This window comes from Anoplophora glabripennis, unplaced genomic scaffold, assembly GCF_000390285.2.
Source record: "Anoplophora glabripennis isolate ALB-LARVAE unplaced genomic scaffold, Agla_2.0 scaffold419, whole genome shotgun sequence".
In the NCBI taxonomy this organism is placed as follows: domain Eukaryota; kingdom Metazoa; phylum Arthropoda; class Insecta; order Coleoptera; family Cerambycidae; genus Anoplophora; species Anoplophora glabripennis.
The window spans coordinates 253,944-267,426 of record NW_019416507.1 but is presented as its reverse complement, the minus strand read 5'-3'; the positions used below and the strand labels follow the sequence as shown (position 1 = coordinate 267,426).

The 13,483-nt window shown below is 33.4% G+C and overlaps 1 protein-coding gene across 2 annotated transcripts in view; it reads left to right on the top strand.

The window, feature by feature from the left end:
- LOC108909685 (probable phosphorylase b kinase regulatory subunit alpha) overlaps window positions 1-13,483 on the top strand; it is a 47,091-nt gene that overhangs the window by 24,991 nt on the left and 8,617 nt on the right. For both annotated transcript variants that reach the window (XM_018714089.2, XM_018714088.2), the window contains exons 10-12: window positions 8,209-8,414; window positions 8,493-8,716; window positions 11,926-12,329. In XM_018714089.2, coding sequence (XP_018569605.1) covers window positions 8,209-8,414; window positions 8,493-8,716; window positions 11,926-12,329 — 834 coding nt within the window. The remainder of the gene's footprint in view (window positions 1-8,208; window positions 8,415-8,492; window positions 8,717-11,925; window positions 12,330-13,483) is intronic.

The window sequence follows — 13,483 nt, the reverse complement described above, 5'->3', positions numbered from 1 at the left end:
TATTTGTTAAACAAATATGAAAAAAAATAAGTAATGACAGTTTATAGATGTTTTAAAAACCAATTAACTTTGTCTTAATAAGTAGATTTTACAAATTATTGAATTTAACAAATTTTAATTTTGGCTAATAATTGATATAATTTTTACTAAATATTATAATTACTGGTGCAACTTCCGAAAAATTTTATGCATGACGCAAAATGATAACCATCTGTTACTGTGAAGTAAAGTATAGTGGATATGGATATGGATAAAAAAAGCCATTATAAATTAAAGAAAAAACTAATTGTGTACTTATACATCTAACTTCAAGTAACTGATGGCTCTAGCCTAGTATCTACCCACCCACGGTCCGTAAAAAAGACGGTCGAGTAATAGACAGAAATCATGGGCGTGGCTTATCTCATACTACATCACAAGATTTCTAACCTTTAGGATTCATGTTTGTTTACATGCGACTTTACTAGTAATTTTGCATTTTTCTAAGTATTTAAGTAAATTTTTCATAGTTGTTTGGGTATTTTGCAATAATTAGTTAGTTATTGATAATACTTTTTAATAAGTTGACGGTGTAGTGTTTAATATAAACTATTAATTTACCACGTAAAAATGCCAGGAATGAGGTAGGTATAGTGTTGCAATTGGCAATAATAATTTGTGCTAAACAAGACAATTTAAAAATTTAATTTCATGTGTTTCCTAAGGATAAAAAACTTAGAAAGATGTGGGTGGAACGGTGCAAGTGACGTGATTTGTTTAATCGTATAACTAGACATATTTGTAGTACACATTTTAAAGACTCGAACTTTGAATGCGATCTTCAAGCAGAGCTATTAAGTTTATCATCAATAAAAAGACTTAAAGAAAACCGGTTAAATGTTAAATTTCTAGTTTAACTGATTGTATTCACTTGAAAAAGACTAAATTTATTGTTATTGTTGTATAACAAATTGATGTGATTGTTAGAAAAGCGATTGGAAATTTTAAGTATCTATTGAAATGTGATTTTAATATTTTTATAAACTTGACAATTTTTCTTAAAATTAAATGTTATGTCAGAAGTTCTGCGAATAACTTTTCCTCTTCTTCCTTTCCTTTTATTTCTTCTTTTAACTCCGAACACCAAAAAAAACTCTTTCAAGGCTAAAAACTACTGTATAGTTTACTTGTAAAAACTTAGGAATTTTTTAATTCGGAACATCAACTATAAAAGGATAAATATGATAACTGTAGTTGGTACGTACAAAAATAAATTAAGTTCCAGCCTATTATAAAGATTTAAAGTACTTTGGTAAGTTATTTGAAATTTAACTAAAGACAAAAGCATATACAATAAGATCATATAAATTGTACACAGTTTTTATTTTTGAGGCAAGAGAATATTAAAATAGGTCTAAATTGTTTATATATTCACTTCCCCTCTTCATTTTATTAGAATTTATGGATATTAATAGATCTGTAATAAAATTAACACAAATTTTAGGTTAATTATGTAACCAAACGTCAAAAATGGTGACCGATTGTGATGTGTATTCAAGACAATTTTACATTTCATCCTTTTATTTCCAAATTCCAATGTAGAGGTTCAGTTTGTATATAAAGATAACATTTTATACTTAAATTACCTGCTAATTAACCATAATCATAACTGATTAAATTTATTATTTTATGTTAAAAGGAGCATGGTACAAGAAAAGTGACAATTTTAAATTTGCCTCTTATTTTCTTATGGGATATGCAATGAGTCAGAAAGACATGACGGTTGAACGAAGATAAACTGAGGAATTTGGTGACGTATTTGTTTTTATTGGCTGATTGGCTTATGCGGCGACCGTCTCTTTACGGACCGTGGTACCTACCAACCTACAATAAACTTGTGATATTTAGAAATATTGCACTTACCCTCAGTTTTCCTTTGCACAAGCTAGCTAAATTCAAAGACGATCATGATTTTAAAATAACATTTGAAATACTAGGACTGTGATTTATTTTTGAGGAATTTACAATAGATGGCGTAACTTATGCTAAAGGGTGGTCCAACCAAAATGCACGATGTTAATTGTAAATAAAACAAAAAGTTTTCAGAGAATTATCTTAATATTTTTTATTATGATAGAAGGTTCTATGACAACTATGTGTGAAACAAAATATCGGCCAAATGCTTGCCACGGCTTTGGTGGCATACCTCTATCCGATGGTCTATATTTTCAATGACTCTGAGACATAATTGAGGTTCAATGTCGTTAATGTGCCGAATTATCTCATCCTTTAGCTCTTGAATTGTTCTTGGCTTATTGACGTACACTTTTTCTTTTAAATATCCTCAAAGAAAGAAGTCCAACGATGTCAAATCACATGATCGTGGCGGCCAATTAACATCGCCACGACGTGAGATAACACGGCCATTGAATTTCTCGCGCAAAAGAGCCATTGTTTCGTTGGCTGTGTGGCAAGTGGCACCATCCTGTTGGAACCACATATCGTCCAGGTCCATATCCTCAATTTCTGGCCACAAGATGTTCGTTATCATCTCGCGATAGTGAACACCATTCACGGTAACTGCTTGGCCGACCTCATTTTCGAAGAAGTACGGCCCGATGACGCCGCCAGCCCATAAACCACACCAAACAGTCACTCTTTGTGTATGCATCTGCTTTTCAACAATCACTCGTGGATTCTCATTTGCCCAAATGCGGCAATTCTGCTTGTTAACGAATCCACTGAGGTGAAAGTGTGCCTCGTCGCTGAAGATGATTTTCTTTGTAAAGTCACCATTCACTTCTGTCTGTTCAACCAGCCATTTGGCGTATTGACGACGCTTGAAATGGTCAGTAGGCTTCAGCTCTTGAGTCAATTGAACCTTGTAAGCGTGTAAATTCAAATCTTTATTCAAAATTCGCATCAGTGATGTTCGTGGGATGTTCAATTGTTGGGCACGACGACGAGTCGAGGTTGATGGCTCTTCTGCCACACTATCGCGAACAACAGCAATGTTTTCCGCAGAACGAACTGAACGAGCATGCACAGGTGTTTTCACATTTTCTACACACCCGGTTTGCTGAAATTTGCGCACAATTCTCCTGATTGTGGACACATTTGGTCGATTATGCTGACCAAAAAAGTCACGAAGTGCACGAAATGCATTTTGATTTAAACGCCCATTTTCATAAAAGGCTTCAACAATCTTGACGCGCTGCTCAATTGTGTACCTCTCCATGGTTGAATTTGTCAAACACTGAAACAAAGAAATGTCAAATTAAGTTGGGCAAAAAACTTGACGTTAAGGTGTGACTCACAATTAACATCGTGCATTATGGTTGGACCACCCTTTATATCACATCAGACACTTCTGTAACTATATTCACATCAAAGCTCTGTCATTGGGTTTTACTTTTTATTATGTCATTTTGCTGCAGTGTAAACAACACATTTTTTTCTCAGCTCCGATGATGTCGAGTTACAAACCAACAACACACCATTTGCAGGAAGTTTTACTTTTCCTGTTTATTTCAAAGAAAAGTAAAGTCATCTAGTTTTGTTGGAAACTTACTAGGCTATTGATTATGTCTTAAATAGCAGGGTACTAAGGAACTACAACCTTGATGGGTTTTTATTGCATGCATCGTTCAAATGGTTATTCAGAAAGAAAAAACTGCGGAGTGCTATTAAATTAGAGGATGGAAATTGGAGATAATGTTCATGCCCACATGTTTAAATAAGTATTTCATTATTATTATTATTTTATTTTCTTAATACTCTGTTTGCCAGAGGGCACTTACGCGCTTACTCTGTCGTTTAAACAGTCTGAATAGAGTCGCCGGCGGGATTCCTTGTAATAGTGATAATATTTTGTGCTGAAATTTCCGCATCCGCGTTTCCGCCTATACAGTCCACCTACTACCCTACCACCTGTTCCGGAAGAGCGCCAGAGAGTCACCAAGGGGCCCCTTCGAAGAAGACGCTCTCCGGGAATACCAGGTAATCTCAACATTTTGTTTTTCCCGCGTTTTCCTTAACCGCACCCCACTCGCTAACAGATAGGGCTGAAAATGCAACCCTTACGGTTTTTGAGTATATCTCTAAAACGAAGCAAAATTTGAGGGTATTGCATAGGAAAAATTTGTAGATAATGAGATTTTCTATCGAAATACCTTATTTAAAAAATTTTAAAAATTTATTTACTGCAAAATATATTAAAAGCAATTTAACAAAAAAATGCAAAATTCAATTTTTTGTTTTTTTAACTTTTATGCAAATAACTTTTTTCTGAGCAGAGATAGGTATAGGCATTGCTTCATAGAAAAAGAAGTATATTAAATTTCCTTCAAAATAAAAGGTTGCAAAGTATTTTTGGATGAAAATTGACTTTTGTTTTTGACTGTATCGAAAAATGTCGCTCTTTATAAATAGTTCTGCCACTTGAAAAAATGAAACTGTCATACAAACATCTTAAATTGGATGTACAGGGTGCTCATAAATTAGAAAAACACGAAAATACTCAAGAGAGAAGTACCATTATTTATTATTTTACACATTTTTATAGAAGAAATCTGTTTATAACCTCAAATAATGTCTTAATACAAATCAAAATTTTAATTTTTGAGGTTGAAAGTAGCTATACATAATATAGTGTCAGAATTGAAATTTTGATTTTAAAATTTGTATTAGGCATTATTTGAGGTTATAAACAGATTTGTTTTATAAAAATGTTGTGTAAAATAATAAATAATGGTACTTCTCTCTTGAGTATTTCGTGTTTTTTTAATTTATGAGCATTTATGACAGTCTCATTTTTTCGATTGGCAGAACTTTTTATAAAGAGTAACATTTTTCGATAGTAAAAAAAAAGTTTCTCCTCTTGTCAACTCCATCCGTGGACCTATCCTCAATTTCAACCCTCTAATTTAATAGCACCCCACGGTCTTTTCATTTTTAATGCCCCTTCGAACAAGTCATGTGATGAAAATCCTTGAAAGTCTTATTTTCTTCCTTTTTTGCAAAATAGTGAAAATTAAAACGTATAAGGGTAAACGCGACGAAAATCGAAAAATTGCCCAAGTTTGAGCGGCCATATATCAGTCAATTTTCATCCAAAAATACTCTACAACCTCTTGTTTTGAAGGAAATTTTATCTACTTTTTTTTCTATGAAGCAATGCCTATACCTATCATTACTCAAAAAAACTAGAGGCAAAAAAGTAAAAAAAATCAAAATCGAATTTTTTGCTTTTTTTCAAATTGTTTATTAACGATTATTTTGCATAAAATTTTCCTTTTAAATTTTTTAAATAAGCTATTTCGATGGGAAATTCAATTCTCTAAATAATTTTTCCTATAAACTATATCGAAATTTTGCTTCGTTTTCGAGCCACAATTAAAAAACTGAAAGGGGTGCATTTTCACCACTATCTCCAATTTCCACCCTCTAATTTAATAGCACTCCTTGGTTTTTTTCATTCTAAATAACCATTTGAACGATTCATGCAATAAAAACCCATCAACGTTGTAGTTCCATACCATATGACATAATCAATAGCCTATACAGTGAACTTACTCCATTGATAAAAACATGTGAGTATTGGTTTCGACATTTTAGAAGTGTTGATTTCGATACAGTTGACAAAGAAGGCGCTGGTCTACCGGAAAAGTTCGAAGATGAGGAATTGGAAGTATTACTAGACCAAGTTTCATGTCAGAGACAATATGAACTTACTACATTGTTGAATGTTGAATGGACAACAATTTCCAAACATTTAAATGCATTCATGCATGAACAGTTGCTTCAACGGCAAAAGAGAAAGGGTTTTTTGCGTCATATCATCACTGGTGATGAAAGATGGATATGCCATGATAATCCTACACATAAACAATTGTAAGGTTTGCCTGGTCATGCATGCCGCAAGGCCGAATATTCATGGTTCAAAGCTTATGCTGTCTATTTGATGGGAGCTTAGTATTGCATGCTATGAGGTGCTTCAACTGAATTAAACCATCATGTTGAATGCTACTGAACACAATTGATGTGTCCGCAATTCGAACAAAGACATTATAAAGTTAAACATGGCAATACTCGACCACATGTTGCTCATGAAGTCAAAAAAACTTAGACACGCTGAAATGGGATGCTTTATCCCATCCTCCAGATATTGCTCCATCAGATTACAACTTGTTGCAATTCATGGAACATGGCCTGGTTAAGCAGTGTTTCCAATCTTACGCAGATACAAAAAATTGGTTCGATTGGCAGATAACATCAAAAGATGATAAGTTGTTCTTTCGACGGGAATCCCTGTGCTGCCATAAAGATGGGAAATAGTAGTGGCTAGAAATGGACAATACTTTGAAAAATAATAATTACGCTGTTCATCATAATAAAGCCCTGAATTTACAAGGAAATCCCTCAAATAATTCACAGTCTTAGTAAATTCATGTTCTTTCTGATGTATTCAATTTATTTCAATTTTTAAATCATGATTACATCATTCCTACACAATAGATCCTAGCTAAGGCTAAGGAAGTGAAAGGTAATTCTGTAAATGGCAGGGACCAGGTAAACACACTATGACATAACAATCTCAAAAAACATCGTACTGTAAATAATATTCATTTTAGCTATGTAATTAAGAGCAAAAATCTTGAAAATTACATAATTAATTATAATTTTAACAAATATGATATTTCTACAACAACATTTAGAGAGTTATATATAGAAAACATTAAAAAAACAATGGGGACAAATAATTATATTGTACTTAGTTGATATACAGCCTGTCCAAGATAAGGATGGGACAGCATTAGGATCTAGGAGACGATACGGGGTGGCTTAAATTAGAAAAAAGTTGTGTTTTTTTATACCTAACAATATGCTGTTTAGAATGTTTTAAAATTCCGGGTCGTTCCGGAGATATCCGTAAAAAATCGAAATTTTGCAGAATCGTTTTATTTATTCTTCTGGCTTTATTTGAAAACGAATTTTAAAATAAATTATATATTTACATTGCCACTTTTTTTGCTATATCCAATGACATCAGCATTTTTGCAAACCGACGTTTCGTCTTCGAGGGTAATCATCAGGTTATTTTTTTTAAATACGTCGCTGCTATTTTTATGACAAAATCTAGTCATTTTTAATTCTGAATTAGATGATATTACTATTGTAATTGCTTAAAAAGGTTTTTAGCTTGTTTAAGCTATTATTTAAAAATTTTCCTGAGTACGGTTCTGAACGCTTTCAAAATATCTATTGGAGGAAGTCATAACAGTATAAAAGTCAATATAGTACAAAATATCCAACTATTTTTTTACTACTATTAGCAATACTAATTAGGAATAATAAAACTTTTAATAAATTCGTATCATTTTTTTATTAGGTACAAAACTTTTTAAAATTTTTGATTAAAAAAATTGTTGAATATTTTGTGTTGTATTGACTTTTATACTGTTATGACTTCCTCCAATAGATATTTTGTAAGCTTTCAGATCCGTACTCAGGAAAAATTTTAAATAATAGCTAAAACAAGCTAAAAACCTTTTTAAATGATTACAATAATAATATCTAATTCAGAATTAAAAATGACTAGATTTTCTCATAAAAATAGCAGCGACGTATTTAAAAAAAATAACCTGATGATGTACCCTCGAAGAAGAAATGTCGGTTTGCAAAAATGCAAACGTCATTGGATAGAGCGAAAAAAGTGGAAATGTAAATATGCAATTTATTTTAAAATTCGTTTTCAAATAAAGCCAGAAAAATAAATAAACCAATATTGCAAAATTTCGTTTTTTTCCAGATATCTCCGGAACTACCCGGAATTTTAAAACTTTCTAAACGGCATTGTTAAGTATAAAAAAACACAACTTTTTTCTAATTTGAGCCATCCCGTATTTCTTACTGTTACCTAGATCCTAATGCTATCCCAGCCTTATCTTGGACACACTGTATACCAAAAATATCTATAATCTTATTCTTCACTAAGATTATAAGTTTAGGAAATAGTAATTTTTTGTAGATAGATTTTTTTTTTATTATTGAAGTTCCCTTAAATATCTTTAATTTTGCGAAATGAAGTGTATTTATTTTAACATGTATTCAGGAAACATCTACTCCCAAATTAACTACATTTTGAAAACATCTACTCAATCTCTGTCTGATCTGTTTGTGAAGATTACACATACATTACAGTAAATATAATTTTTTCCAAATCTACAGCAGAAACCCTGGGCATGGAAAGTAACACTAGCTTGGAGAGAAGGGGATCGCTTTTCTTTTCATCCAACTTACTTGATACCATTGATGGCGCTGGGTTCTCAAAAGACCTGAGGTCTCCTTCTCCTGAACATAAGATTCTTGCAGAGACGAAAAGGGAAGCTCCTAGACTTCGTACACAGTCCGATGCACAGTATGCAGATACTGAGGTAAGTTATGAATATTTTCAAATAGAGAATTATTTGTTTAATGTTTCATATTATGCTTTTCGTTCTTTATGATTACAGGTGGATGAATTATTTGCAATGCTTCGGGAATCGGAGTCTCTTGACGAACAGGGTGATATTTTACAATATCTAGTAGATTCTAAAGGTTTGGACTTTAACACGGGCATGTTAGAGTATGGCAAGGTAGTCACAGTTAGAGATTTGTTAAAAGGCCTATATGAAAAAGCTTGTCAGCAAAAAATGTGGGGCCTGGTTAGACACACTGCTGGGATGCTTGGCAAGAGGTTAGTGAGTTTTTAGTTGTAGATGACTAAAATACTATACAGTAACATCCATATCTGAGGATATCAAGTAATTTGTTTACAGTTGTTAATTTTGTTAGCCTACTTACAGTGTATTCCACGATTTTGATTTGGACTTATTAAAAAAGTGCCATTCTGCAGCTTGTTGGTTCATTGGCATGTTAAACTCGTAAACCCATGTCTTGTCTCCGGTTATGATACGTTGCATAAATGTAGAGTCTGAATTAGCTCATTCAAGCATGTCTTCAGCAACATGTTTACTATGCTCTTAAAAGAAAATTCAACTCTTTTGGAACCAGCCATGCTGCATCGTGTTTCATACCCAAAACTTCAACTAAAATGATGCGAACTGATTCGTGAGATATGTTTAGTTCATACGCCAGCTCTCTCAAACTGTAGTGATGGTTTGCAAGCACCTTTTCCTTCCTTTATCCATGTTTTCTTAAGGTGAAGACGACCAGAACGTGGCAAATCATCAACCACTTCTCAACTATGTTTGAATGCTTTCTACCATTCGTATATTTGAATTTTCGATAAAACTGAATTATCGTACATCTTTCCTAATATTTTCAATGATTCAGCACAAGAAATTCCATTGGTAGCACAAAATTTTAGGCAAACTCTTTGTTCTCGTATACATGGTGTCTCGCGGTGACGGCCCATTAGAATTATTTCAGAGACTACTTCGATTTGAATTTTGAAAATTTGGAATACCGGGTTTTTGGGCATGCCCTTCTCAACTAAAATAATGGTGTCCACTTCCGATTATACTAAGAGTCGCCATCAACTTGCTTATTTTAAGTGGAACACCCTATATATTATTACAATTTTGGATTCTACGTGTTATTTTAGGTGGAATTTTATGACGTTTTCCTATTCCTAAAATTAACCCTTTTTGAGATATTTAATTTTTTTCAAAAAAATGGAGAGAAACAGTGACTAGCTTCAAACCATGTGTATTTTATAGTAACAAAGATAAAGCACAATATTTATAGGGGGGATAGCTAGACCCCTAAGTTTCCCATCCATACTTTCAAGGTGGCTTAATTGCAGACAGGGTGCCAGAAATTTAATACCGAGTTTAGTTAACTTCAAACCTTCATAAGTCGCTTTTTTAAATGGAACACCCTGTATGTTTTTCTTTATTCTGATACACAATTTTATTCTCTTTCGAATGGTATCAGGGTTCCCTATGCCTATCTCTTCTAGTTTTTAAGTTATTTACTATTTCTTGTGTAATCACCTAAAATCATGTAATTTCTTGGGAGCATAGCTGTGGAATTTTTAGCAAAACTTCAAAACAAACAACTAAACTGTCACCAGTTATTTATTATTATTTATTCACAGACGTTGCAATGGGATTCTAAGCAGTTTTTAATGAGACATATCCCAATTTTCCACCAATGAGCAGAATAAAGTTTAAAGAATTCTAAAAAATCAACTTCATACATAGTAATACACAATTTTAATTATGTATATTGATAATAATTATGCACTAAGATAGAAAAAATGACAAAAAAGTCATAAGTGTTCAATATGACCCCCATTAACAGCTAAGCACTTGTGGATTCTAGAGGTAACACCATTAGTCACCGCTTTTGCTATTTCAGCTGCAGGCAATTCATGGAACGCTCTTCGTATTCGAGCAATCAAATTCTCTTTTGAAGCAACGGGTGTAGAATAAACCTTTTGCTTTATTACTCCCCAAACATAAAAATCTAATGGAGTGAGGTCGAGAGACCTCACTGGCCAATTCCACGGTCCTAGGCGTCTCATCCATATATCTTCAAACATTTCATTCAGCTTTTGATCTATTTGATTGTGACAGTGAGGTGGAGCCCCGTCTAATTGATACCAACACTTCCTTAGTTGGTCTAAAGGTATAGGTATAGGGAACCCTGATACCGTTTGAAAGAGAATAAAATTGTGTATCAGAATATAGAAAAACATACAGGGTGTTCCATTTAAAAAAACTGACTTATGAAGGTTTGAAGTTAACTAAACTCAACATTAAATTTCTAGCACTCTGTATGCAATTAAGTCACTTTGAAAGTATGGATGGAAAGCCTAGGGGTCTAGCTATCCCCCCTTTAAGTATTGTTGCTTTATCTTTCTTACTATAAAATACACGTGGTTTGAAGTTAGTCAGTCACCGTTTCTCTGAAATAATTGTAATAGGCCGTCACCGTGAGACACCCTGTATATGAGAGCACTACAGGCTTAGGGGCCCTCGACTTCAAGCTCTTTCACTCTACCACCTGTTCCGGTGTAACACCTCATTCTTCCACTTCCTAACGCCTATTTTTCTGAGATCTGATATCACTTCGTTCAACCACTTCGTTCTTGGTCACCCTCTATTTTTTCCTCCTCCCATAAGTATTCTTTTGACCCATCTTTCATCGGGCGTTTTTGTGACATGCCCCAACCATTTGGCTCTTTGCGCTTTCACCACCTGACCAATATCTGGTTTTCTGTACATCGCCTTTATTTCTTTATTTGTTCTTCTAAATTTGTTCTGCACTTTAATTCCTCCAAAAATCCTCCTCAATATTTTACATTCCCAAATCTCCAACTTGTTCTCCACCTTCTGTCAGTAGGCTTTCCAGATCTCCGGGTTTAACCCGGAGTCTTCGGGTTTTGATGGGTTTTGTTTGTTGCAGGAAAATCGTGATTTTTTTCGACATTTTCTTTTTTTTTTAGGCATGAATTATACAATGCCCTACCCCCGAAATCCATTTCCCCGGGTCACAAAGTATATATTTCCTGATGGTGTCCTTTTTTTTTTTTAGGCACCAATAATATAAAAAAAGTAGATGTTTCCTAAGGACGTCCTTTTTTTTAGAGATCGATTTATTCGAAAACAATTGAGATTTTGTTAAACCTTTTTTTTTATAGGCATCAATTTCTCCGGGTCTGTCATCAAATAGATAAATAGATCTGGTAACCCTATCTGTCAGTAACATCATCCATAATAAAAATCACGGAACATACTTTAGGTGGACTAACAAAATTAACATCTATAAACAAACTACTTGACAGATCCCGCTCAAACTTCACGTCAGGGTAGAGTACAGCGCTACCAACTGTCGATGGATGACGATGTCGAAAACATAAATTTAAATCTACTTTATGTGGAATTTTTAAATGACAAATTCCAGACACTTTTTTGACAGAATCTATTAATTTTTAAGGGTGGAGGATCTCGCAAAATCTGTAACCGATCTCCTTGTACGTCAGAAACAAATAACTGTAGGCATGCCACCCAATAACGAACACACGATCACTGCACCATTACCCGAAAGTGACTTGCGTCTTCTTATCCATGAAGCGTATGGCGAAGACGACAGTACCGCAATGTTGACTCAGGAGTTGCTTGTGTATCTTGCTATGTTTATTCGCACCGAGCCTCAGTTGTTCTTGGAAATGTTGAGACTGAGGGTGGGACTTATCATTCAGGTCATGGCCACAGAATTGTCTAGAACATTGATTTGTGACGGGGATGAGGCTTCAGAGCATTTACTTAATTTGAGCCCCTTTGAGATGAAAAATTTATTATATCACATTATAAGCGGGAAGGAGTTTGCTATCAGCAGTGGTAAGTTCATATCATTTACCACAGTTTTACGAGTTGAAATTTAAAATGTTCTTCATAGACCGCAAATTATTCTTACTCAATGGTCTAGTGAGTTTTATTTTGAGACGTAAACAGGAATCAATTCAAAAAATGGATGTAGTATTTTAATAATAATGCTCAAGTTTATATTGATATTGATATATTTTATTATTACATTATCGCCATCAGAACCCCAATAATTGCAGTAAATTCTCTTATGACTTTATGTTTGTTTATGAGAAACTGGTAGCAATCGTATGTTTTTCTGACTCTATGGCAACCGACGCACAGTGGTCAAAAGCTATAAATTCTCAATCTAAACCTATAGCTCAGAGTAATCGTCCTATTGCAGGAAAATTTTAGATTCCAGGGTTTTTTATACTCTAGAATCCACCGCAGTGACAAACAATGGCGTAAAATCATTGATGTATACTGGGTGTCAGAGGGATAGTGTAACAAACTTTGATGGTGCTGAAATAAAATTCGGAAGGGGTAATTTTGGCAAAAGTATTCAGGCAATTTTGAAAACTGTAGTTTCAAATCAGTGTAATATCATTATGGAGTAATTTGGGCATATAAAAGATTAGACAGAATGAAATATCCATTTTCAAAATTAGTTTGTTTCATAATATCGACGCTTTAGTATGAAAACATGCTATCTCAGATTTCGGTTGGAAAACATGCTATCTTAAATTTCAGTTGGAAAACATGCTATCTCAAATTAAGCTTGGAAAACGTGCTAACTCAGATCTTTAAGATCTTTAAGTTGGCATATTGCATGATTGAAACCGTGCATTTATAATAAACTTATATAATATATTTTTTAAAAAGTAAGGAATGTTTAGGTACACTTTTTTATTCAACATTTTTCAATTAATTTTGTTAAGTTACTGTTATAAACGACAAAATTGTTAATTAAAAAAAAAAGAATAATATGCAGTATACTGCAACACGTACGTTACTCGACGTTTTTTGAAATAACAAATTATAAAAAAATTGTGTATACCTCTATATACAACATGTCCCGCTGTAATATCCGGAAAAAAATAAAATTAAAGAAATTGATTATTGCATAAACTTTGCAAATATCAAATAAAGTGGTACATACAAATTAGCTGCCCGCATTGTTAAAAAAA